This window comes from Atractosteus spatula, chromosome 5 (assembly GCF_055471065.1).
Source record: "Atractosteus spatula isolate fAtrSpa1 chromosome 5, fAtrSpa1.hap1, whole genome shotgun sequence".
In the NCBI taxonomy this organism is placed as follows: Eukaryota; Metazoa; Chordata; class Actinopteri; order Semionotiformes; family Lepisosteidae; genus Atractosteus; species Atractosteus spatula.
In genome coordinates, this window is record NC_142710.1 from 30,194,019 (window position 1) to 30,216,848 (window position 22,830).

The 22,830-nt window shown below is 36.6% G+C and overlaps 1 protein-coding gene across 1 annotated transcript; it reads left to right on the forward strand.

Annotated features, from left to right (window-relative positions):
• Positions 1-10,001: 10,001 nt before the first annotated feature.
• Positions 10,002-20,694, forward strand: LOC148834918 (pancreatic triacylglycerol lipase-like). The gene is made up of 13 exons (XM_088917101.1): positions 10,002-10,020; positions 10,111-10,159; positions 11,505-11,659; positions 11,901-12,026; positions 12,928-13,062; positions 13,971-14,079; positions 14,261-14,380; positions 15,590-15,709; positions 17,532-17,650; positions 18,588-18,717; positions 19,860-19,971; positions 20,216-20,383; positions 20,582-20,694. Exons 2-13 carry the CDS (start codon positions 10,111-10,113, stop codon positions 20,652-20,654), a joined length of 1,416 nt encoding a protein of 471 aa, XP_088773227.1. The 5' UTR covers positions 10,002-10,020; the 3' UTR covers positions 20,655-20,694.
• Positions 20,695-22,830: the final 2,136 nt, after the last annotated feature.

Sequence of the window (22,830 nt, forward strand, 5' to 3'; positions counted from 1 at the left end):
CCCTTGTTTCGAAACTTACTTATGTTCTATTTGTTAATGAACAAATGATGCAATATTTTAATGACTGTTAAATGTTACTTGATTTTTTGCTCAGGTGTAACTGTCTTCATCATCAAATTCAAATGCCATAATTATAGGGTATTTGGTTTTGAAAAACATCACTAAAGGCTTTGCGATAGAAAATCTTTTAATGTACATCCTTAAATCTAATTAAGAGGTCCCTGCAGTAAAATCCTTGTTTTCTCCCTATCTGCAATTATGCCACTAATCCGACGCTTCATTAAAACACTTTATTGAGTCCCTGGTACACAGCGAGTTCCTCTGCATTCATCAGAATATACGGTCTACATTTGGATTTGTACCTAACAAAATGTTGGTGAAATGAGGACAGCTCCAAACAGAGGGGCAGTGACAGTGATAGCAGTGATCATGTCTGTGTGAGAATGTGAGAATTTGGGTCTATTGACAATCCAATACACCGGTTAAGCAGTGAGCATGGTGTCTTTGCTGACCCCACCCAAAAACCTTTTGCCTGTAAATTTCTTCACTTTAGGTTATACATTGTTTCTTTTTTCAGGGAGGCCTTGGCTAGAAATATTTATCTTTGCTGTGAAAATGTTACAGACATTGAGACCAAATAAATGAAGTAAAAAAGCCAATCATTTTAATGCTTAAACATGACAGTGTTCAAGAGTGTATAACACTCATTCGCCCCTTAACCCCACCCCCAAATTCAACATCTTTCAACTCTAATATTAAAGGGCATATTCCATTTGTCCTATTCCTTTTGAAATTAAATTAAATACTTATTAAAAGACTTAAAATCAGTCCTAATCTGACCAAGATCAAACAGACCAAAGAAGTGAAAAATCTGCAGTTGATGGCTAGTTTGTGAATGCTTTCATGCTATCACCTACTGTACCCAACTACACTCTGACTTCACAATGCCTTTCATTATGTAGAAGAAAAATTACAGTAATCTAGTTCTTCTATTTTATCTGTTCCCATAAAGGAGAAGAAATTATCTCTTAAATGTTTCTACAATTCTACAAGTTAAAATTATTTATGCCAACAGAAATGTATTATGATGTATTGCATTAAGAAGAGGTTTCAGTGTTGAAACATTTGGACACATACATATGGTATTGTACTGCTCCTTAAAACACCTTTGAAACTTTTATTTTCAACTGTGTTCATGAATGCACATGGAAATTTTAATTTCAGTATAGCTGAAAAATGAAGAGCCAAAAACCCTTTTAGTTTGGTATACAGGGCTAAAGAAAACGTTGCCTACTTTGTTACCTTGGCTAGCCTGCTAAAACATAGATTTTCGTTATACCTCCAAATATTTTATTCTTTATTTTGAAAATTCACATCAGAATTAAATCATCTTATCAGGTTTTTATCCTGGAACGTGACAAGGATATTTGTTCCTATTGACCAGTCCTTTCCAATTAAAAAACAAATGTGGGAGCCACTGATAGACATGGCCAAATGATGAAGAGAAAAATATAATGCCTGACTTGTTTAACTGCTGTTGGTCATCTCAGATTGTTTTGAGGCATCTCACTAGGAAATCATTCCCAAGGTAATTCCCCGGTCACTTATTTTACTTTATTACTAATTGCAACATGTTTTAAATAGACCAATGGCAGCTTTCTGTTTGTTCAGAGCTGGACTTGATTTTTTTATAATATGCTCATGGTTTCTGCTGTACTGTACTTGTAATCTTGAAACACTAATAGTTTTACCACCTTATCTGAGAATAATGTTTTTAACTCCCTTCTCTGAGAATAACATACATAAAAGACGGCTAGAACTGTTTCTCTTTAAGTCCCCATTTCAGTCTTTTGCTCTCTCTCACTGTCAATATTTACTTTGTTGTCATTTCTTATCTGACATCAACCTGTGAAAAGGCTCAACCCAACATGTACCCTAAGGAGATCAATGAACATTTCTTATCCTATTTGACAGATACTAGCTCCCAATCTTACTTGTGGCACTGGTGGGCTAACATTTTACCCACCTTCTTTAAACACTTGGATCCACTTTAATCCACAAATCTGTCTAAAATGTTTTGTTTCTGTTTATCAGAAGAAATGTTGTTAGTGTTTACTGAAACAATTTTTTAGGTGTATTTGACACAAATCCGCTCTCTTACACACACACAAATACATATTCTTATAGGGTTTGGACCAAATAATAATAATAATAAAATAATAATAATAATAATAATAATAATAATAATTATAATAATAATTATAATAATAATATACATTATGATTAATCTATTATAGTGTGCTGGTATTGGCTACACATATCTATGAATCACTTCAAAAAAGTGACAGAAAACAATAAAAGGCAATATTACAGAAAAATGTCAGCAATTAGGAATCTGACTAAATAAGTTCAAAGAAATTAAAGAGTGAAGGGAAGGCTTTATGAATTTATTAACTATACAAATTAATCAGAAGAAAGTTTTAATATATTGGTTTTGTCACGAACTAATGCCTGACCTTGAATAAATTTAATAAGGAATTTAACTTGACCTATTTCTTTTCAAGGCATGCTAGATTGGGAAAATATTACATATTGAAATAGTGCATAGTGAACTGAATCATTTCCCAAATGTCTGAACATGCTTCAGTCTGCTATTATAATGTGCTATTCTTTTATGAAATAGAAAATGTAGAAACCTTCATTTATAATAATGTTATTCCACAATACTGTACTGGTTTTCTGCTTATTGATGTGTCTGGGTAAAAATGCCCCCCAAAAGTTTTTGTTAACAAATTTATCAGGAAACTGAACAATTAGAGAATCTTAAATTCATTTTTAGTTTTTGGAAACACCTAGAGAACAGTAAATATGTGGAATTAGAAAAAATAAAACCAACTGTATTTTTAATTTCCAGATGAATAATGTGAAACATACATGATAAATCATCTTTTGTGATTGTATCAGAGGCTTCATTGTGAAGCACTCGGAGACCCATGGCTGTGAAACAAGCTGTCATTTAAATAATATAAATTAAGCGGGCTTGTATTATCTCATTTAATGAAGCACTCTTAAAAACAGACCTTTTTCAATAATAAAAGTGTTTTTTTGTTCTAAACAAAGCTTGTGCTGTCCAAATTTGGCGAGACATGAGTTAGAAACAGGATACATAGGACTGTACTGCCACCTAGCAACTGTAAAAGCCTATACACTGAGAAAACGTTCTGAATACAAATAACTGTAGAACATCTTGCCCAGCTGTTAAAGAAATGAAATATTATCTAAGAAAGGTTTTGTAAAATTAAGACTTCATAATGTGAAATACATTGTTCAGCAGTCTGAGACATACTTCATAAGTAGGTCTGACATGACTGATGAGAACACTCACAAATGAGAGGAGGCCATTTGAGCAGTTAGTAGCTAATTGATATCAGCCAAGTGTTTCAAGAAAGAAGCCAGGGTATCAGCGTCAACAACACGGCTGGGTAACTTGTTCTGTTCCCCAACTCTGATTGGCATACATTCATAAGAAATTTAAAATTGCCATCAATTAGTTTGAAGTTGATATTAAGAAAAATCATACCATTGTCAATAAGACCACTAGCGCAAATTGCGGGATTTGGCATTTACCATCAGCTTCTTCAAAGACTGATTTACAATACAGGTATATCTGCTAAATTAGATACATTCCTGTTACCTAACACATTGTGAATGCATTATACAGTACATCCCTCAGTGTAAATTGCTCATTGCTGTTTGCGATATATTCCTTGTACAGTTGGGGACCAGATTCCAAGTGTGTGCTGTGATGAACTAGGGTGTGCAGGTGATTTGTATTTCTCTGTAATGGCCCTTTGACACTGACAGATGCCTTACGAAAGATGCATCAAATCCACAGCAGCCAGTGCTTTCCTGTACTGCATAATAAAATGATCATGGTAGCCATAATAAATGCAGAAAGATGTTTTAAAATCTGTCCCTGGCTAAGCTAACATTCACAACATCCACAATGTGATCTCACATATTTGGTCAAGAGTTCCGCAGAGGCTGTGATTTGTCTGGAGATAAAATCGCGCAGCGAGGTTCACATCCGTCCTCTTTTTCTTGATGGGAATTCCCATGGCTGCACTTTGGCACTTTAGGTCTAATCCAGATAATGAACCCCATTTCCTCCTGCGGCAGAAGGGAAGCTCCATTTTGTTACCAACATACTTTTATTACTTATTTTTTTTAAGAAGGGAAGGAGAGAAGCAATACAGGAAGACTTCTGTTTTACCTCCTGTAAATGATCTTGCAATCCTCTGATAACTCCTTGGTTCAGTTTACAATCTGTGGTTTGTAAAAGTAATAATAATCTCATTTATTTTATGTAACACCTTTCACATATAGTTCAGATGGGCACATGATCCCACTAATCACAAAGTTAAAAAACTGAACAATTCTGCTCAAAGCTTTTACTTCTGAACGCTCAGTTTACCAGTGTCATGTTAAGATTAACCCAAATAATCATTAACATTCCAAGATCTGGGACTTCACACGAGCAAGTGCATCCAAAAGATATGTGACACCTTAAAAGACACCAGTTATGATATTAGTAATATTTCTGTGAATTCTTAGACAATGAGACAAAAATAATTACTATTAATTAAAAATTAATTTATTCAAATGTATTTAATAATAGTAATTTATTCAATATGACTGCAATGTAATCCTTGGTAATCCCATTGCAATCATTTCATAAAATATTTGAAGACTCTAGAAAACTTTGCAATTTTGTCACCACCTAATTCACGTCTTTCAGACAACACACAGACCCTAACACTATAAACCACATTCTGCATGGTTGCGCTGTATTATTCAAATGAACAATATTTCATATTGGTGTTGAATACCTCAGACAGTTTTTCTCCCTCACGATTGTTTTCTTTTCCAGTTCTAGGCAAAAAAGTCTAACCCTCACCAAACTGATTCTGCAATACATTTCACATGTTAAACTCTATCACTGAATCACTATAAGCAAAACAAAGATATTTTAGTTAACCAAACCCCTGATTTTCCTTGCTGCCTGGAGGATTCATTGGCCTTTAATGGTACAATTAAGTTTGATGAACAGTGTTTAAGACAAATAATCTGCCCCCCTGTGGCCAAATGCCGCATGTTCTTCTACTGTCACAATGGCTTGATGTTTCACCCATGCCACAATTTTTGCTTCACCTGAAGACTGAGGACCAGGTTGAACAATAACATGTCAATTCTGGCATACTCTGTGCCCTTTTCTCTTATGATGCAACAGCAGTTTTAATGTTTTGGTATCCCTGTGTCCAAAATGGATTCACTTCAGCATTCACATGAAGAACTACACAACATTTTGCAGGCGTTCATTAGTTTAAAAGACTATTTGAGAAGCTGTGATTTTGATTTTTTTTCTTCCATTCAAAATTCTGAATCTTGTGGTTTACTGAAATGTGGCTTTAACTAAACATGGGAAATAACATAAGTAGCAATATCATCTAAGACGTACACATGCAGTAAAAAATAATAGAATCATTTCCAATTGCTAAGAAATAAAAGTGCTTATAATGATTAATTGAATGCCCCCTTTGACCAATCCACAGACTCAACAATCTGAGACATTGACAAGTATGAGATAAATTCAGTGAGGAAAGAGGACACTGTGATAACTAGCGCGTAGTATCAACTTCATAGTGAATCCATTATTTCACACAGTACGAATAAATAATTTTATTTGAGGTACCAACTACCACTCAGAAGGAAATACTACCAACAGACAAGGTAATACAAGCTAAAAGAAGCCTATTTTGGCAGAGATGGAGGCATTTTAACTTTAAAAACTGCTTTGTCTGTCCAGTAGTAACCAAATGCAGTACATTTAAATACACTCAGAGTTCCTGCTCATTATTCTTTGCAGCCAAAAAATGTATATTTTAGCGTCACGCTTGTCTTTGCAATGCTGTTGTAGAGCTTTGTGGTGATCTGCTGCTACTGTGATACATTAGCAGGATTAACATTCCAACAGTAAGCCTGCAGACGAAGAACAAGCTGCCTGTCATCTTAGCCCAGCCCTCTGCCTGCTGTGTCTTGCACGCAATTCCAATTCCAATCACAACATCAGGGAAAACCATCACCTCACACACCAAAAAGTCATGCAGGAAAGACCAGTCAGCTGACACTCGTAAACTTGCAAGCCAAGCACGTGTAGGTGGCAGAAGATGTGAAGCTTTGCACAAACCTTGTTAAAAAATTTGAAAAACACTGACTGGTTGATTTCATGCCAAACTAAACTGCACAGCGTATACCTGCAATTCATTAAGGGAACTTTGTGGTGGGGAGGTGGAGCACCCAATCTCCCATCTCCTCCCCCCTCCTCACTATTTTTAATTTATCTGTGTTTGCTTAAGTGCTCCAAACGGACTAGGAAGCCCTTGGAGGTATTTTCAAATAGGATTATCATACCACTAAACACATCTGACTCCAATAGATATATCAAATGCTCTGAAACTGTCTGTTACAGGGAGATTTTTCATTATTTTGTCAGCATTCTTTTTAGTTGTACAGTTACCGTGGGGGCATTTGAAGAATTACTGTTCTAGAGTGTATAATGCCTCTTTTATTTGGTCACAAATCTTAGTTGGACAAAAAACAAATGGTGGTGGGCACTGTAAAAAATCTCACTTCTTACCTCTCAATTTTCTAATTATAATTATCTAACAATAAATCTTACTAGGCGTCAGTAAGATTTAAACTGTTCCTCTTCATGGTTGATAAAGAGAAACTATCAGGTCAAGGATTACTATAAAGGTTTTTATGTCAGGTCCCTTTTAGCTTCATTCCAGAAATGTATTACTTAAACAGTGTTTTCATGCTTAAAAGGAAAACACACTGCCTCATGTTGTACTGCACACAACTGAGTTCAGTTTTCTTACCAGAGTACACATTAAATGATTAAACATTTCTCTTCTTCAGTGGTGAAGGTTTATTATAATTATAACCAGTATATTTGCAAGATAGAAAAAACATGGTTGAATCAAGAATCCACCAAAAGATTTGTTATCAGTGGAAATGACTAGCTTTGGATAACTGGTCAGTAGAGTAAGAAGATACAAAACAGTTAAGACTATCATGTTTCTTATATCATCTGCTAACCCAAAATAGCAACTGCAGTACTACGAATGAAAAGGGAGGAGCCAGAATGTATAACAACATACTCCATTTTGTTCTGCCCCGACACACCCTTCAATATGAAGAAGGCTCCACAGCCAAAACATTGTGTTTCTTTTCTTCTCTTTTCAGCATGGAATAAACCTTTACTTGTCACGTTGCAAAAATGAAAGTTGTTGACTTAGTAGGGCAGACTTTTTATTCCTAATATTCTAAGGTAGCTTCAGAACTGATGATTTGTAGAAGTCGCCAAACGTCTGAGTCTTGCTCTTTTACTACAGAGTAACAGCACTGCTTAGGAAATTCATTCGAAATGGTTAATTATTCAGCACTTTTATGGTGAAGCTTCAGGTGTATTTTTTTCAGTGTTCAGTAGCTTACATAACCTGCATAAATATAGGAGGTGGACTGTTGAGCTGCAATACATTTCCATCCCAAGGCTGTGGATGTTTGCTTAATATCTGTGTCAATATGCTGAAAAGCCAGTGGTGTTTTTCCCACCACATTCATTCTACATGAGGAGGCATGTTTTTGAAAACCAGCAGCAACCAATAAGAAAAGATATTGATTACATAGACCATTGTACAAAGACACCACACACATTTTATAGTCTTTACATAGGTGTTGCTTATCTGTATAGTAGCTCTTTTTGTTGCCATATATTACTGTCAATTTCATTCTACCAACTGACCGAGATGTATTAAGTGAATATCACAGAAAGCTGTTGCAACGCAAATCTATATTTTTAAAGAATTTCTTAAAAATATAGTTTAAAAAGCCCATTGTGTTGTAGTAGTGTGGTGAGTGTTTGGCTTACTTTGATGAGGCAGACTGTGTAATTCTTAAAATATGAATGTAATGCGTAATAAGTGCGGCTCATCTAACAGTTCGCAGGACACACCACAGGTATACAGTGCAGTCCATAAGTATTTGGACAGTGACACAATTTTTGTTGTTTTGGCTTTGTACTCCAGCACATTGAATTTGAATACAACAATGACTATGAGGTTAAAGTGCAGAATGTCAGCTTTAATCCGAGGGTATTTATGTCCATATTGTGTGAACCATGTAGGAATCACAGCCCTTTTTATACATAGTCCCCCCATTTCATGGGACCAAAAGTAATTGGACAATTGGCTGCTCAGTTGTTTCTTGGCTAGCTGTGTGTTGTTGCATCATTAGTTCATGCACAAGAGAGCTAACAAAAGATCTAGAGTTGATTCTAGATGTGTCTTTTGCATTTTGAGTTTTTCTCTATATCGTATTTCACTTTGATTGTGTAGTCTGACTAGTCTGCCAAATATAGCAGAGGTCTTCATTGCAAGCTTTTTTTTTACCTCCCTCAGACATTTGCCCTTAATGTTCTGGTCATTTTAGTTTTATTTACAGTGATTATGGTTCTGTCCTTTCTATTGTGGGATTCTTATTTTAGCTTTCCTCTGTCACTGGCCAAACTGCTCTCCCTGTTTGCTCTTTAATATAAACTGCTGTAGAGCACGGAACCCAGGGCAGTTACTCCAGGTGAGAGGAAAGCTTCTTTTTTCAGATTCAGAAGCTGATGATAATAATAATAATAATAATAATAATAATAATAATAATAATAATAATAAACAACTTAATTTTATATAGCGCCTTTAAAGGTGGCTTCTCAAAGTGCTTTACAGGATGACAACAACAATAAATAAGAAGAATACACAAGATAAAACACAATTACAATATATAGAGGAGACTGTGGATGGTGGTACTAAGAAAAGCAGAGGGGTGAAGAATGGAACCAGTTAAGTATAGGCTTTTCTGAAGAGGGTTTTGAGTCTGGATTTGAAGGAGTTTAGAGAAGGTGACTCTCTGATATCCTTGGGCAGAGAGTTCCAGAGCTGGGGGGCATAACAGGAGAAGGCCCTGTCACCCAATGTAGATGGGCTTGGGGGACAGTAAGGAGAGCAGAATTAGAAGAGCGAAGGTTGCGAGGTGGGGAGTAGGGCGATAATAGTTCAGACAGGTACTGAGGTGCCAAGCCAAGCAGAGCCTTATAGGTGAGCGTGAGGATTTCAAAGTCTACACGGAATTTGACCAGAAGCCAGTGCAAGGACTCCAGGATAGGAGTACTGTGAACACTTGCACTATACCTGGTCAGGATTCTGGCTGCTGAATTTTGGACATACTGCAGTTTGTTCACAGTAGAATTAGATACCCCAGCGAGAAGAACATCACATCACAATTCGAGAGAACACAAATGTGTTGTTCAGCTTTAAAGCCAGTTAGTGATAGCATAGGGTGTAGTCTAACGATATTTCTGAGGTGAAAAAAAGATGTTTTGATAGTATGCTGCACATGTGGGTCAAATGTTAAGCCAGAATCAAATATAACCCCAAAGTTTTTCAATATTGATTGAAGCTCAAGTACAGAACCATCTGCAGATAGGGTTACAGGACTGGCTTTACGAAGTTGATGGGGGGTGCCATTAAGCATGTTCAAATGATCTCAGCTTGCTAACACGGCTTAGATAATAGTTCTTGCTGTGTTAAAGACCTTTGCCTTAACTATAAAAGTTCTTCCTGAGCCCAACCTCATGGCGTTTCCTTAAGCAGACAAAAGCGATGTAAAAGTGATCATACAAAAAGGATTCCTTCTTTAGGCTTTCCATCTCAGTGGAACTCTTTGACAACCTCTGAGAAACCTCCCGATGCTTTGCTTGATGTCTTAAACATTATCATGGATTAGCTGCACCTACTGTTCATCACCTGCTTCCTTCCCAGCTATAATCATGTACAGTACATGTGACTTATAACAGGATCTTATATAAAGGAAAGGGAATATTATTTTATTCTAACAGCAGAATTCAAGGTAAGCGATGACTGATTTATACTTTGTACAGGAATGTCTTTGATAGCCCTAGAAATTACGAATATGAGAACAATGATGTTTGTTTTTTAGATGTTGCTATCCTGTGTTGCTGTCCTGTTCTTCCTTGGCACTGTACACAGTAAGTCTAGTTTTTGGATGCAGGTATTGTAATAATAGTGTCTGCATTATTTAACAACAACAAAATAGTGTCACATGCAAAAATGTATCCCTCAGCCTCACAAAGTTGGGAGAGCGATTCTTGATAATTCTGATATTTTTAAACAAATGCTCAAAACATAGAATTGGGATGCATCAAAGAAATATTTCTCAAATTATTTATATTATAAGGTATTAAATTATTAAATTAAATACATCTTAGTAGTGTAAGCATACTGGCTGAAATATTATTTTTTGTACATTATAGAAAGTAGAAGTAACCTTTGTGTCAAGTAGATTATACTCTTGTGGATCATAGTATACTAAGCGTCAAAGAAACATACCTATTTTTTTAGAATAATAAAGTCCATGAATTTTGTGTACTGGTTAAATGCTATCGGTGTTATTAGGTTCATTCCTACCTGACATACAATTGATGACAGCAAAGGAACAGGTAAAGGTTTATTCCATGCTGAAAAGAAAAGGAATTAAAAAAAAGAAAAGGTTTATTTCAGCATGGTACAGTTAAACCTTTAGCTGTTCCTTTACAGCCTACGTATGCTGACACAGCTCCCTACTTGAACTCCTTCAATTAAGTAACTGTTGGATGAGCATTAAAGAAATTAAATTAATGTGAATTGAGTGTGTACATGTGATTGTAATGTGATGATTGTGAAGTCTGGCAAAAGTGAAAAAAAATACAGAATATGGTGCTAATCAAGGGAATGTTGCCTTCATGCCATTATTATATTAGAGCAATTCTTCAGGTAGACTCGCCAGCAGTGAAGGCAAGATCTCTTGAGCATTGTTTTGTGGAGACCACCCTGAAGGACATCAGCAAGCACAATGCAGACGTGCAGAATAATATGCTAATTGTTGTCTACATCAGATAAATTGATGAGGAGGTCCAACTGTGATGATCAGAGCAAAAATGTCTATTTTCGACTGAACTCCACTTCGCAACCTGACTGCAAAGCACTAAATTGATCAAGACCTTGGACTTCACCCACTGTGCACTCTTCCTGATGTAGCAATGTGAACATGTCCTCATTCATCTTTCTCACTTACCCTGAGATATGAGAATGCAATAGGCCATGGTTGCCCTGTTTTCCAGAACTGAACAACAAACAATTGAGCAACAAACAGTGAGCAGAGATTTTAGATCATTTTAAAGTCTGAATGTCTGAGAAATTTACGATTGATTTATTTGTGTAAAGGCTTTAGTGAAAACTAGTTCTTAAACACCAATGAAAAGACTTGCAAATCTAATGTTCCGCACAAGGTTATATTTTGTTCAAGGCTGCTTGCTGTGTTTTCCATTACGACAGCGGCTGAAGTCTGCTATGGCAGGCTAGGCTGCTTCACAGATGACATGCCCTGGGCTGGCACAGCAGAGAGGCCCATCGCTAAGTTACCCTGGAGTCCAGAGAAGATTGGCGCCCGCTTCCTCCTTTACACCAGGCAGAACCCAAACAATCACCAGGTAAGCAGACAAGGCAAAGACCGACAGGTCCAGAGAACATACTACTCTACTGTATTACATGCAAGTGAATACACTCTTAACACAAACCTTAAAACTTTCCCCAGGCAAGACAATGAACAACGGGCCTTAATCGTCATTATAATAGATAGAGACGAAAAAGCAAGAGCCATGCTTTTTGTTTCTAAAATATTACTGCTATGTCATTAAACCTATGGCAATTTGTTCATCTTCATTTCTGCAGGAAATTACAGCTGACAAAGTAGAGACTATTCTGGCATCAAACTACAGGGGAAACAGGACGACACGCATCATCACCCATGGATACATTGATAAAGGAGATGAAAACTGGCTGATTGACATGTGTAAAGTACGTTGGAGTCACCCTTTCTTATGGGTGCACATACACCTACACCACACACATCACACAACTACTTAGTAAAATGAATTTGAATCCTGGCAAGTCAATTCATTTAGTTCAATGCTAATTCCTTTGGCTGCTCTATACAAATTATTTAAAACTACTTTAACCCATGTATATTCCATTCAATGGCCACTGCCACTCTAAGTCCTGCCTTTAGTCCAACACATTCTACAGTTTTCAATTAAAAGCGATGCATGCACAGCACAATGGATAATGTCATACAGGTCCAAAATCACAGGGGAAAGAATGTAGTGACTTTTCTCTAGTATTTATTAGCTTAAATTATGTAACATATACAGCCGAGATCATTTAATTCTCTTTCTGCGAATCATCGGCTTTACAAGGTTTGCGCCATTCAGTCCTGCAGACCTTGCCTGCCACACTAAAGTCATTAAGCCATTCTATATGTGCATTCTATAGGTGGCTGAAACACCCATTCTCTTTTCTAATAAGCCAGAGGATTAAAACCGTGACAAGCTTGGCTGAGGTCTTATGAAAATTCTATGGTAGCGATACTGCTGAAAAGGACTGAGAAAGAAAAGTCCTGTGGAGAGAGAGCTCAGCCACTGAAACAGCAATAGGTTCTAATCCCAGAGCGTGAAGGAACTCAATGCACATTCTTAAGCGGAGTCAAGAAAAATAAAAGCTGTCCGACTCATTTGAACCTTGGAGGCAGTCAAATGGAAAAAGTTTTAACATCAATATGAAAGTATCCTGAACCCAGCCATCTACTTTGGTTTTAGAAATATAAGACAAACCAGTATATTAGGCCATTCCAAAACCCTCCCCATTAGCAATGACAAGTATCTCTCCAGTTCACTCATTTATTGAATCTGCATGGTTATAGCTGATGCTGCAAATAGAAGATATAAACTGCATCTGTGTAGACTGGAAGAAAGGAGGAAGAACCCTGTACACGCAAAGTGCTCAGAACATCCGAGTGATTGGAGCACAGATGGCTGACATGATTACAACATTTCAGGTAAATAGAAAATCCACACGATTTGATATACGGAACATTAGTCCAAGTAATCTTGCAGGACTTGGATTTGGTTGAAATTCTAGCAGCTGAATTCTGAACATACTGAAGCCTGCTGATAACATGCTTTGAAAAATGCACTACTGTAACCCAATCTAAGAAAACAAATGCATGAAGTAGTTTCTCGGTATCTGACAGGGACAACACAAGTCATTAACAGGCAATATTATGCAGGTGAAAAAAGCACCTAAGTAATATTTCTGACATTCGTTTCTAATGTTAAACTGGGGTTGAAATAAGGTTTTCCATCGGTAGGCAGTAAAACATAATTTTGTAAATGGGGAATTTCAGTAAGCCATTGACAAAAAATCTTGATAAAGGAATAAAATAATGTTCTTAACATTTAGATAAGATAGCAGATCTTGACACAGTCAAGTGGGCTAAACAGTTCACTCCAAGCAAATAGCCCTCAAATGTCTTGTTAGTGGTAATTTGTACTTCACTACTTAGAGGGTATTGGAACTAAGACTTTCACTCTTGTAAAACAATTTCAACATTATCTCTGGGTTGCACTAGAGTTCTTTTATAAAAGCTACATGAAAGAACACTTTTCTGAGGAGTTCAAAATATTTGGATTTAAAAAGCACTCAGAAAGCCAAAAGCCATGTTACTAGAGAGAGAAATGCCTTGCTAGCATTCTTCTGAAGATCACCAAAAAACCTCACAAGCATTTTGGATAGTTTAAATACATTTTAGAGGAGAAGAAATTGTTTCAAAACCTTAATATTATCTTCAAACAGGTGCAACCAGAGTTCGGTGTGGAACATTTCCACAAGTATCCCATTAGGTTGTCATTTTGGAGGACACTGGTAAAACCTGTTAAATAATGATATGCTTATGTTTATAAACAGACCAACTTTAAGCAGAAGCCAGCTGACTTTCATGTAATCGGACACAGTCTAGGGGCACATGCTGCTGGTGAAGCAGGCCGAAGACTCAAGGGTCTTGGTAGAATCACTGGTAGGTACTCAGCAAGCAACTGTATTTTAAATGGCATTTTTAAGAATATATTTGTTTTTCTACTTAAAGTCATGCTCAAAACAAATTTTATAACCTCCATCAATACGAGCTATTTGTTATAATATAGTCCAAGCCCTTCAAACACAAGGCAACACTAAACTATTGTTTTATTGACTTCCAGGTCTTGATCCTGCAGAGCCGTACTTTCAAGGAACTCCCATCTTGGTCCGACTGGACCCTAGTGATGCAGTTTTTGTTGATGTCATTCACACAGATTCACTGCCCATGCTTCCTTATCTTGGTAAGGTTGAAATTTAGGCCAACACTTGGCAGAGACCAGAAACTCCCACTGTAACTCAAATTGTATGAACTGGAGTCATGTTTTCTAGAGTTCCAACAATCAAAATGAAAAAAAGCCCATAATAATAATGCAGGATTGTCTGCAATATATATCTTTCTGTATTTTTACTTTTTTTTATTCAGTCATATTCCCTGAATGCTGAACCTTATTTTTAACACGAGTTTAGAATACTTAGAACAGGTACAAACAACACAAAAAGGTTTCTGAAGTACTTAACTGGTATATACTTGTACACACTGGATTTTGAAAGTGCGTTGAGAAAGAAACCGCCTGTCTGAGTGGTAAAAGTGTTTTTTCTGACTGCCAGAAAGCAGAGAGAATGTTACTAAAAATCTTTTCTCAAACTTTTGATTCTTACCAGAAGAGAATAGAATGCTAGATTGAGGAGAATGAGTTTCCTCCTCTAAAGCAACTCTGCCTACTTTTGTTTCCCTGCTAATAACACTATTATGTTGACTATGTTGGCCTATATCCTGGTACAATAAGGCTAAGGAGTAGGCAAAAAGTGAAATAATAAGAACAAATGAGAATACAGCAGACGTGATTTTGAATTTTGTTCAAATTTTGTTTGAATTCTTTGTTGCTGAAGGCTTGTTATCCGGATAAAGGGTCACAGTAAACGGTGTGGAGAACATGGAATTCTGTGGAGACTCAGATGAAACACTCAGATTTTATCTCAAAGGAATACTGAATCATCTCCACACTGTGCTATACTGTACCTCATTCAGCCTAAAGGAGTATTTTTACAAGATAATTCTGTTGGAAAGGTGACTTTTAAGAAATACCAACATGAATAGGGATGTCACCTGAGTATCCTGTCTAAATTCCAGTCTGGGTTTGCACAAGACAAGACTTGCCCACCTGAACTTTTATGCTTTATTCACCTGCTGAAGTAATCTGTCCCATTTCCACCTGATTGGTTGCGCAGGGAGCTGCTGGCACACAATGGCTGCCATATATCACCTTTGCAGGTGCTGCACCACAGTGGTAAATATAATCCTCCTATATGTAAAGCACATAGCGATCCTTTATGATACCACCATACAAATGCAAATAATTATTATCATATAAAACATTGTACAAAGGAAAAACATACAACAATGTTATACATATTCTCGCCAAAATGACTTGCTGTTGACTCTCTGGCAGGAATGGGAATGTCGCAGGCTGTGGGTCATCTTGACTTCTACCCCAACGGAGGGGAACACATGCCAGGTTGTGACAAGAATGTCATTTCTCAGATAATTGACATAGATGGGATTTGGGAAGGTTGGTATTTCATTTCAACTGGTTTGAGTAGCTGTTTAAGCCTTTAGTTTGTCTCAATATTACTTATGTAAGAGGTCTACATAACATAAGAGTGTTCCAGTGTTATCACTCACCAAGACGCTCAACAGTGTAGATGCCAGGGCTGGTCTTTTTGTGTAACAGATTTGCCTGCTTCTTGTATTTGGGTGCATGGGAAGTGACTGAGAGATTGTGGATTGAATCTCTGGTCCAACTACACATTCTACTGGATATAACAGTTTTACTGTCTACATAATTAAGGAAATATGAGTTATTAACAGACCCTTAGCTTGAATATTTAAGAGGACATAAGGAAAAACTCCATGGAAGTGCATTTAAAATAGAGAACAGGAGGGCACTTTTTACACAGGGGGTTGTGGTGGTATAAAAGAAACTACAAAGTTGATACCGTCTCTTCTTTCAAGATTAGCTACTAACTACCAAACAGGCAACTACCTCTTACTCAAAAATGGGAGCATAACCCAGAGAAGGGAGAATTTCAGAAGTAACATCAAGTCTAAAAGACAGTCTTGCATTTGTTATACTGTATGTAAACGTTTGGAAATTATAGTTATTACAACTTAGGAAATTACAGCTTAATCAAAATAATATTTTAAAAGCTTTTAATAAGGGAAGGTGCTGTCTCACAAGCTTGCTATCATTCTTCAAACAAGCAAGGACAATAGACAAAGCTAAAGCATTCATATGACAGACTTACATTAATGAAGTCACCACATAAAAGATTTATTCTCTATATAAAAAACATGGGAATTGACGTTCTGTATGCATATGGATCAAGAAATGGTTAACAAACAGTTCACCATTTTAAATGCAATTTTAAAATACACAACAAGATGTAAGCAGTGGTGTGATGCAGGGATCTAATTCAGACCCATTATTCATCCTGATCTATATCAAACATTTAGATTCTGATATACAGTTCTTAGCAAGCTAGTTAAATTTGCAGATGATATATGGAGTATGACAAAATAGAAATTCAGGACAAAGCAATTACAAAAAGACTTAAAGTCGAGGATTGGGCAGACACATGACAAAATAAATGTAGCATGCATAAATGCAAAGTAATCCATGTCAAAAGTAGCAACATACACTATAGATATTGCATGGGTGGTCCTGATTTGCAGGAATACACATGAATGAGCTCTGTGTGCTGATGGAGATTCTTCTATATCCTTATCAAGACTTAGTCTTGTGCAGAAGCAATAAAAAATCAAACAGAAACCTTGGTTATACAGTAGAAAATGTGAATTTAAATACAGGGAAGTTGTGCCTAAGATTTACAATGCACTAGTGAGATAGTAGAATATTGTGTTCATTTTTAGTCAACATACCGCAACAAGTATATTATACCCTTAGAAAGAGTTTAAAGAAGAGCAATAAAAATGATAGGGGCTATCTTAGGGGACTGCAGTATACAGACAGGTTAAGGGAGAGTAATCCTTTCACTCTAGAACAAAGCTGATTGACAAGACCTTTGATTCAAGTATATAATATCCTAAGGGGTATATATAGCGTTAATCTAAGGAACTATTTTACCTTCAGTTGGAAAAAAAAGAGAGAAGAAATTTAATGCAGAGAGCAGAAACCTCTTCTTTTATACATGTAGTTGGTATGTGGAGCATGCTTCCTCGCCATGTGGTGGAAACCCAACCTTTGAGCATTTGGAAAGTATGCTAGGGAGTTCTAGACTAAAACAACATGTAAGGATGATCTCACCCTTTCTTCATTTTATCATCATCTGAGGTCTTACAAGTACTATATATTTTTTTCTCTCTCTTGTCAGGAACCCGGGACTTTGTGGCCTGCAATCATCTGAGGTCTTACAAGTACTATTTGGACAGCATCTTAAACCCAGAGAGCTTCCTTGGATACCCTTGTAATGACGATGAGGCATTTAAATCTGTAAGCGATTTGTTTTCACCTGACAATCCAATAGATTTTGTCCTTTGTCTTTAAGAACGAAAGCTTTAGAATTTGCACTGCATGGATTCACTGTAGTAGATACATTAGAAATTGACCTCCTGCAGTGCAAGCATCTACAACTAACCTGTACCTATGTCAGACTTGTAAAACCACTGGAGCTGTTCCACATTCAACATTTCAATCATTTTAACTACATAACTGAAAGGGATGGCTTTTCTACAGCATGCAGTCAAGCTGGGCTTGTATTTACCAGAATCAGCTCATTATTGACATTAGGACCAGTTTTACAATATCAGGTGCTGCTGCTCAACAAAGAACTAGGAAACCTACACATACACTGGCCCTCCAGAACCAGGATTGCCCACCTGTGAATTATCTCTTGGACAACATACAAATGTTGATAGTTTTTCTATAGTTGTCACTGAATATTAGCAACTACAGATGCTCATTTGGTTGATGTCGGAACCTGTTTTTTTGCCACTCCATATCTGAATATTTGAATCCTTTCAAATTTAACTCTGTAATGTAACCATAGTGTGATTGCAAAACAAATGTTAAAACTTGCTCTTTGTCCACAGCCCTGTAAACTACACAGGGACACACAGGTACATATCTGTGCTCTTTAGCATCTATGTTGGAAGTGACAAATATCTTTAATATGAAATCACACCCTTTGAATTGTTGAACTGCCAGTACATTTCCTTATTGTATCAGTAACTGTCCATATGACTGCTCAAAATGTATATGAAATACTACAAGGAAGAAAGGCTGAGTATACTGTATACCAATAATTCCCTGGATACACTGCTTTCAAAAGATAAACCAGAAATGTGAACCAAGGAAAAGTGGAGAGAATAACCAGGATAAGAAACGGACACAGTTACTAACTGTTTATGATCTCTTCCTCCCCATTCAGGGTTCCTGCTTTCCCTGCCCCCAGAATGGGTGCCCTTTCATGGGTCATCATGCAAATGAGTTCCATGTACCAAAAGGTGCAGAAAAGTTGAAGTTCTATTTAAACACTGGAGATGCCCGGCCTTTTGGACGTATGTACTCCTGCATAGAGGAACTAAAAATATCTACTTTTAAGGACTTTTCACCCTGAAGCAATAATGTACAACTCTAACATTTTTCTAATAAGTTTAATCATCAACTGTTTTACATCTGTAAACATAAACAGTGATAAGTTTAATCTGACACTTTAATCTAGAAATTAGTACAGCTGTGTATGGGTATCAATCTATCGCTTATTGTCAAATGTCAAATTACAAAATACCTGGCCTCTTTCAGTCTAATGTGAATAACATGTGTCTATACTGCATTTTCACAGGTGAAGGCTAGGTGTGAGTATGCAAGTATAACAAAGATTAGAATCATTCCTTTAATTCATCATTCAGTTCTGTGTAATGGTTCCCCATATCAACGACAACAATTTGGCTTTCAACTGGTCATCTTGGTTTACACAGGAAAGAAAGAGTGCACCAGATGTTAACTGTATGTCAAATGCAATGATATTTATTCTGTTTGGAGTACCAAACCAGATGGTCTTTCCTGGTGTAATTTTGAAACAGTTTTGGTTCTTGAAGAAATTGGACAAGTTTCAATTCAATCAGTGCCAGGTGTTCTTAAGAAAAGATTTTGAAAGGGATTTCAAAAACACAAGTTAGGCTGACATGTATGTAGATTGATGCAGGACCCCAGTTCTTGTCATAAGATAAATGCTTTATCTGTTCCGGTGTCCCTTGACTGGTATGATGTGGCTAGGCATCCTCGTGTCTCACATGAGCAGTTTGAAAAATAGGAAGAAGTGAAAATCCTCATCACTGTAGGCTTGTGCTACGTAAAGCCCAAATGGTCTTCATCAAGATGACAGTAGATCACCCACCATCCCTGTGGGTCTTCTCATTGGTCAAACCTTTCACAGACTGAACTCTTCTTTAAATGACATGTTTAATAACTGTCCAAGCATCTGTTTTATTTACAATTTAAAGCATGGGTTGCAGAAATGAGGTTTGGGCATACTAGTGATGCACTATATAAACTTATTTTCATTAAAATCTAAGTAAGAAATAGGATTGGATGTAAATCGCTAACCGCAAGAGGAATATACTGTCAAGTCAGGCTCCAACAGCCACGGGTTGTCTATATCTTTTATTTGACTTAAAATTCCTTCCTTCCTTCAATACAGGGTGGCACTATAAAGTGACAGTCACAATCACAGGCGACAGAGCCGTTGCAGGCTACATTATGGTATCTGTATTTGGGACAAATGGGAATACAAAACAATATCAGATTATGAAGTAAGTACAGTTATTATGAAATATTCCACTCATATTAACTTGATTAATGATATGTTTGAGTAATTCTATGTATTAGAAACATGCCAAGATGTCAGCTCTGGTAAGCCTTTCCTTGCTGCTCCACTGAGTTTAAATATGGACAAGAGTCCACCATTAAGCACCCTAACCTCAGTGGCTGGTACAAACATACCAGTTTCACATGGTACTGTACACAGAAACGTGTTAATCTGGAATCTCTCCGCAGGGGAACTCTTCGTCCAGGAAGAACATACATTGGTTTTATTGATACAGAGCTGGACGTGGGTGACGTTACTAAAGTAAAGTTCCTCTGGAGTAACAGTCAAATCAATCCTCTGCTGCCTACATTTGGAGGTGAAACAGTGGTTGTGCAGAGAGGAGAAGATGGGAAAATGTACGTACAGTGCTAATACTGAAACACAAAAGATATACAGTATATTGCCTTCCGTGGACAATGAGCATTTTGTAGTCTGAAGTCCTTTTTAATTTTAAACTGTATTTTTAAAACTGCTAAACACAAGAGGGCAGTGTTGCAACACATAATAATACTTTTTATATCACCACTTGACACTCTGTCTCTGTTGAACTGCAGGTTCCAGTTCTGTGGGAGAGGGCAAGTGCGAAAAGATATCCTTCAAACCCTGGATGCCTGCACATTTCTGTAAGAGCTAATGCCATTCAAAATACTCAAAATAAAGTCTTATTCAAGCACTTGAGTTTGTCATTTACTTTTACTCTGAACCAGTGGTAGAAATGGGTCTGAATGACCCAAAAAAGAATAGTGGAGGTGAAAAGAAAAACACAGGACAGGTTATAAATGAAAGGAGCAGACAGCTACTACAGCAGATAAATAAATATACACCGACAAATTCAGTATTATAGGGGGTCTCTCTCACAAACACATAAAAGTGGATTTCATATTCTATGGTTGTGTTAACATTATTGAATGCATTTGTATATTGTTAATCACCCAGTCAGCTTTAACCTTCCTTTTAATACAGATAAGAAAAAACAGGATCTTGCCATATGCGAGTAAATTTCACACAAGAAGAACATCCCACACATTTTTTTTGAAAATGAAACAAAATCAGGAAACTACAAACACCTTCTGAGCAAAACAATTACCAACAACACTAATATACTGCAGGTTACTGGTTAGAAGTCCAACCAGCAAGAGGCTCTGAAACAACAATCATTTTCATCTCCACTAATTTGTCCTGACTGTGTACCTGTGTACTGTGTACAAATTCCACACATTCTTAAGGACGGAACAGCCACTTTGTACTAAAGTGACTGGATGAGAACAATATCAGGATATGTAAGATAACTATGACACAACAGCAATCTAATTTTTATTGTAATTAACCACTCAGCATCGAAGACAGGAGCCTTCAATCCTGGACCCTGTCTCATGCATTGAGAAATCACCTGCTTTGTAAAGAACAGGAATACTTTTGAGTTATTAAAAATGTTTTTGTTCAGTTGGGGGAATTCTGGTCCTAGAGTGCTTTTACTGATCGCAGCTGAATATTTCTAGGCCTTTATGAATCCTGCTGGGCAGGAGCAGTGTTGGAACCCCAGATTTAATAAATAGCAATGGAAAAAACACGTCAGGTTCCATGCTTCCGATTCTAATCTGTAAGTTAACTTTCACTAACACAACTATTTATAAATGGATTATCTATTTTGTTAAAATAGGTTAACATGAAATTTGTATTTGTATCCTCTCTTATGTTATACGTTGTGTCCAGAAGAGCCATGCTAGAACAAAGTCATCTGCAGTTCAGTCCCATCATCCCCAAGTGTCAATGTTATCAAAACATGACTGAAAAATTGACCAAGTGTTCACAGCAAAACGTGTAATAAAGTCATTTGTGAGTGCATTAGAACTAGCATTTCAATATTTCGCACTTTCGGCAAAAGTGTGACAAAATAACCATGACAAATAATGAATGCATTTTATAGACAGACACCTAAAACTGGTCTGAAGGCCAGATCTGAAAGTTTGAGTCACATAAAGAAGACACACCCACAGAAGATACAGGAGCACAGGCACCTGAAAATGTTCATATTCAAATAAAAGTGAAAGAATATAATGTTGCTACTATTATAAGTGGTGGAGTTTCTATTCTCCCTTCACAGATACTTCATGGCCATGTAGTCTTTATTTATGTTGTTGACTACTGAAGACAGAAATAAATGCATGCATGTTGGCAATCTACAGTAAGTTAGAGTTTCACATTCTGAAGGTCTATACATTTTACCCTTTTTTCTAACTCCATCTAATTTTTTATAGTCTAAATAATTATGGAAAACACTGTTTTCAACTGTGAGTGATCTAAAGTCATTGAAAATTCAGATTTCAAACGTATACGTTTGGCATTCCATACCCTTTTGGTTCATTAAATCCTTTCCTATTTTCTTGACTAAATTGGTGAACTGTAAAAAAAAGTCTAAACAGCAGCTTGATAAACATTACTTTTAATAATGTTGAAAGACTGACTGTCGCTTTTGCGAAAACAGACATTTGCACTAAATTACATGTTAAGATTGTTTCTTTTTTTCCCATTTAGGCGTAGTGCACATCAGCAAAATTCAGCTTAATGTGTCACTTATGTATCTAATTTGAATAGGCCACATTTGTATTCAGTATTCATTTATGTGTCCCAGGCATTTCACTTGCTTATAAAGGCTTGATTGCACAGCATTGTTGTGGACTCATTTATTTAGATCCCCACCCTATAATCAATGTTGTAAAATAGGGCATTAAAAAAAGCCTGCCATTTCCATCATAATGCTGACAAAGTAAATTCATATTCATGTTGACTTTCGCAGCCAACC

Coding starts and splice junctions, on each gene's coding strand:
- LOC148834918 (XM_088917101.1), top strand. CDS start 10,111: ATGTTGCTATCCTGTGTTGCTGTCCTGTTCTTCCTTGGCACTGTACAC. Junction 10,160..11,504: donor CTTCCTTGGCACTGTACACA/GTAAGTCTAGTT, acceptor CCATTACGACAG/CGGCTGAAGTCTGCTATGGC. Junction 20,384..20,581: donor AGAGGAGAAGATGGGAAAAT/GTACGTACAGTG, acceptor GTTGAACTGCAG/GTTCCAGTTCTGTGGGAGAG.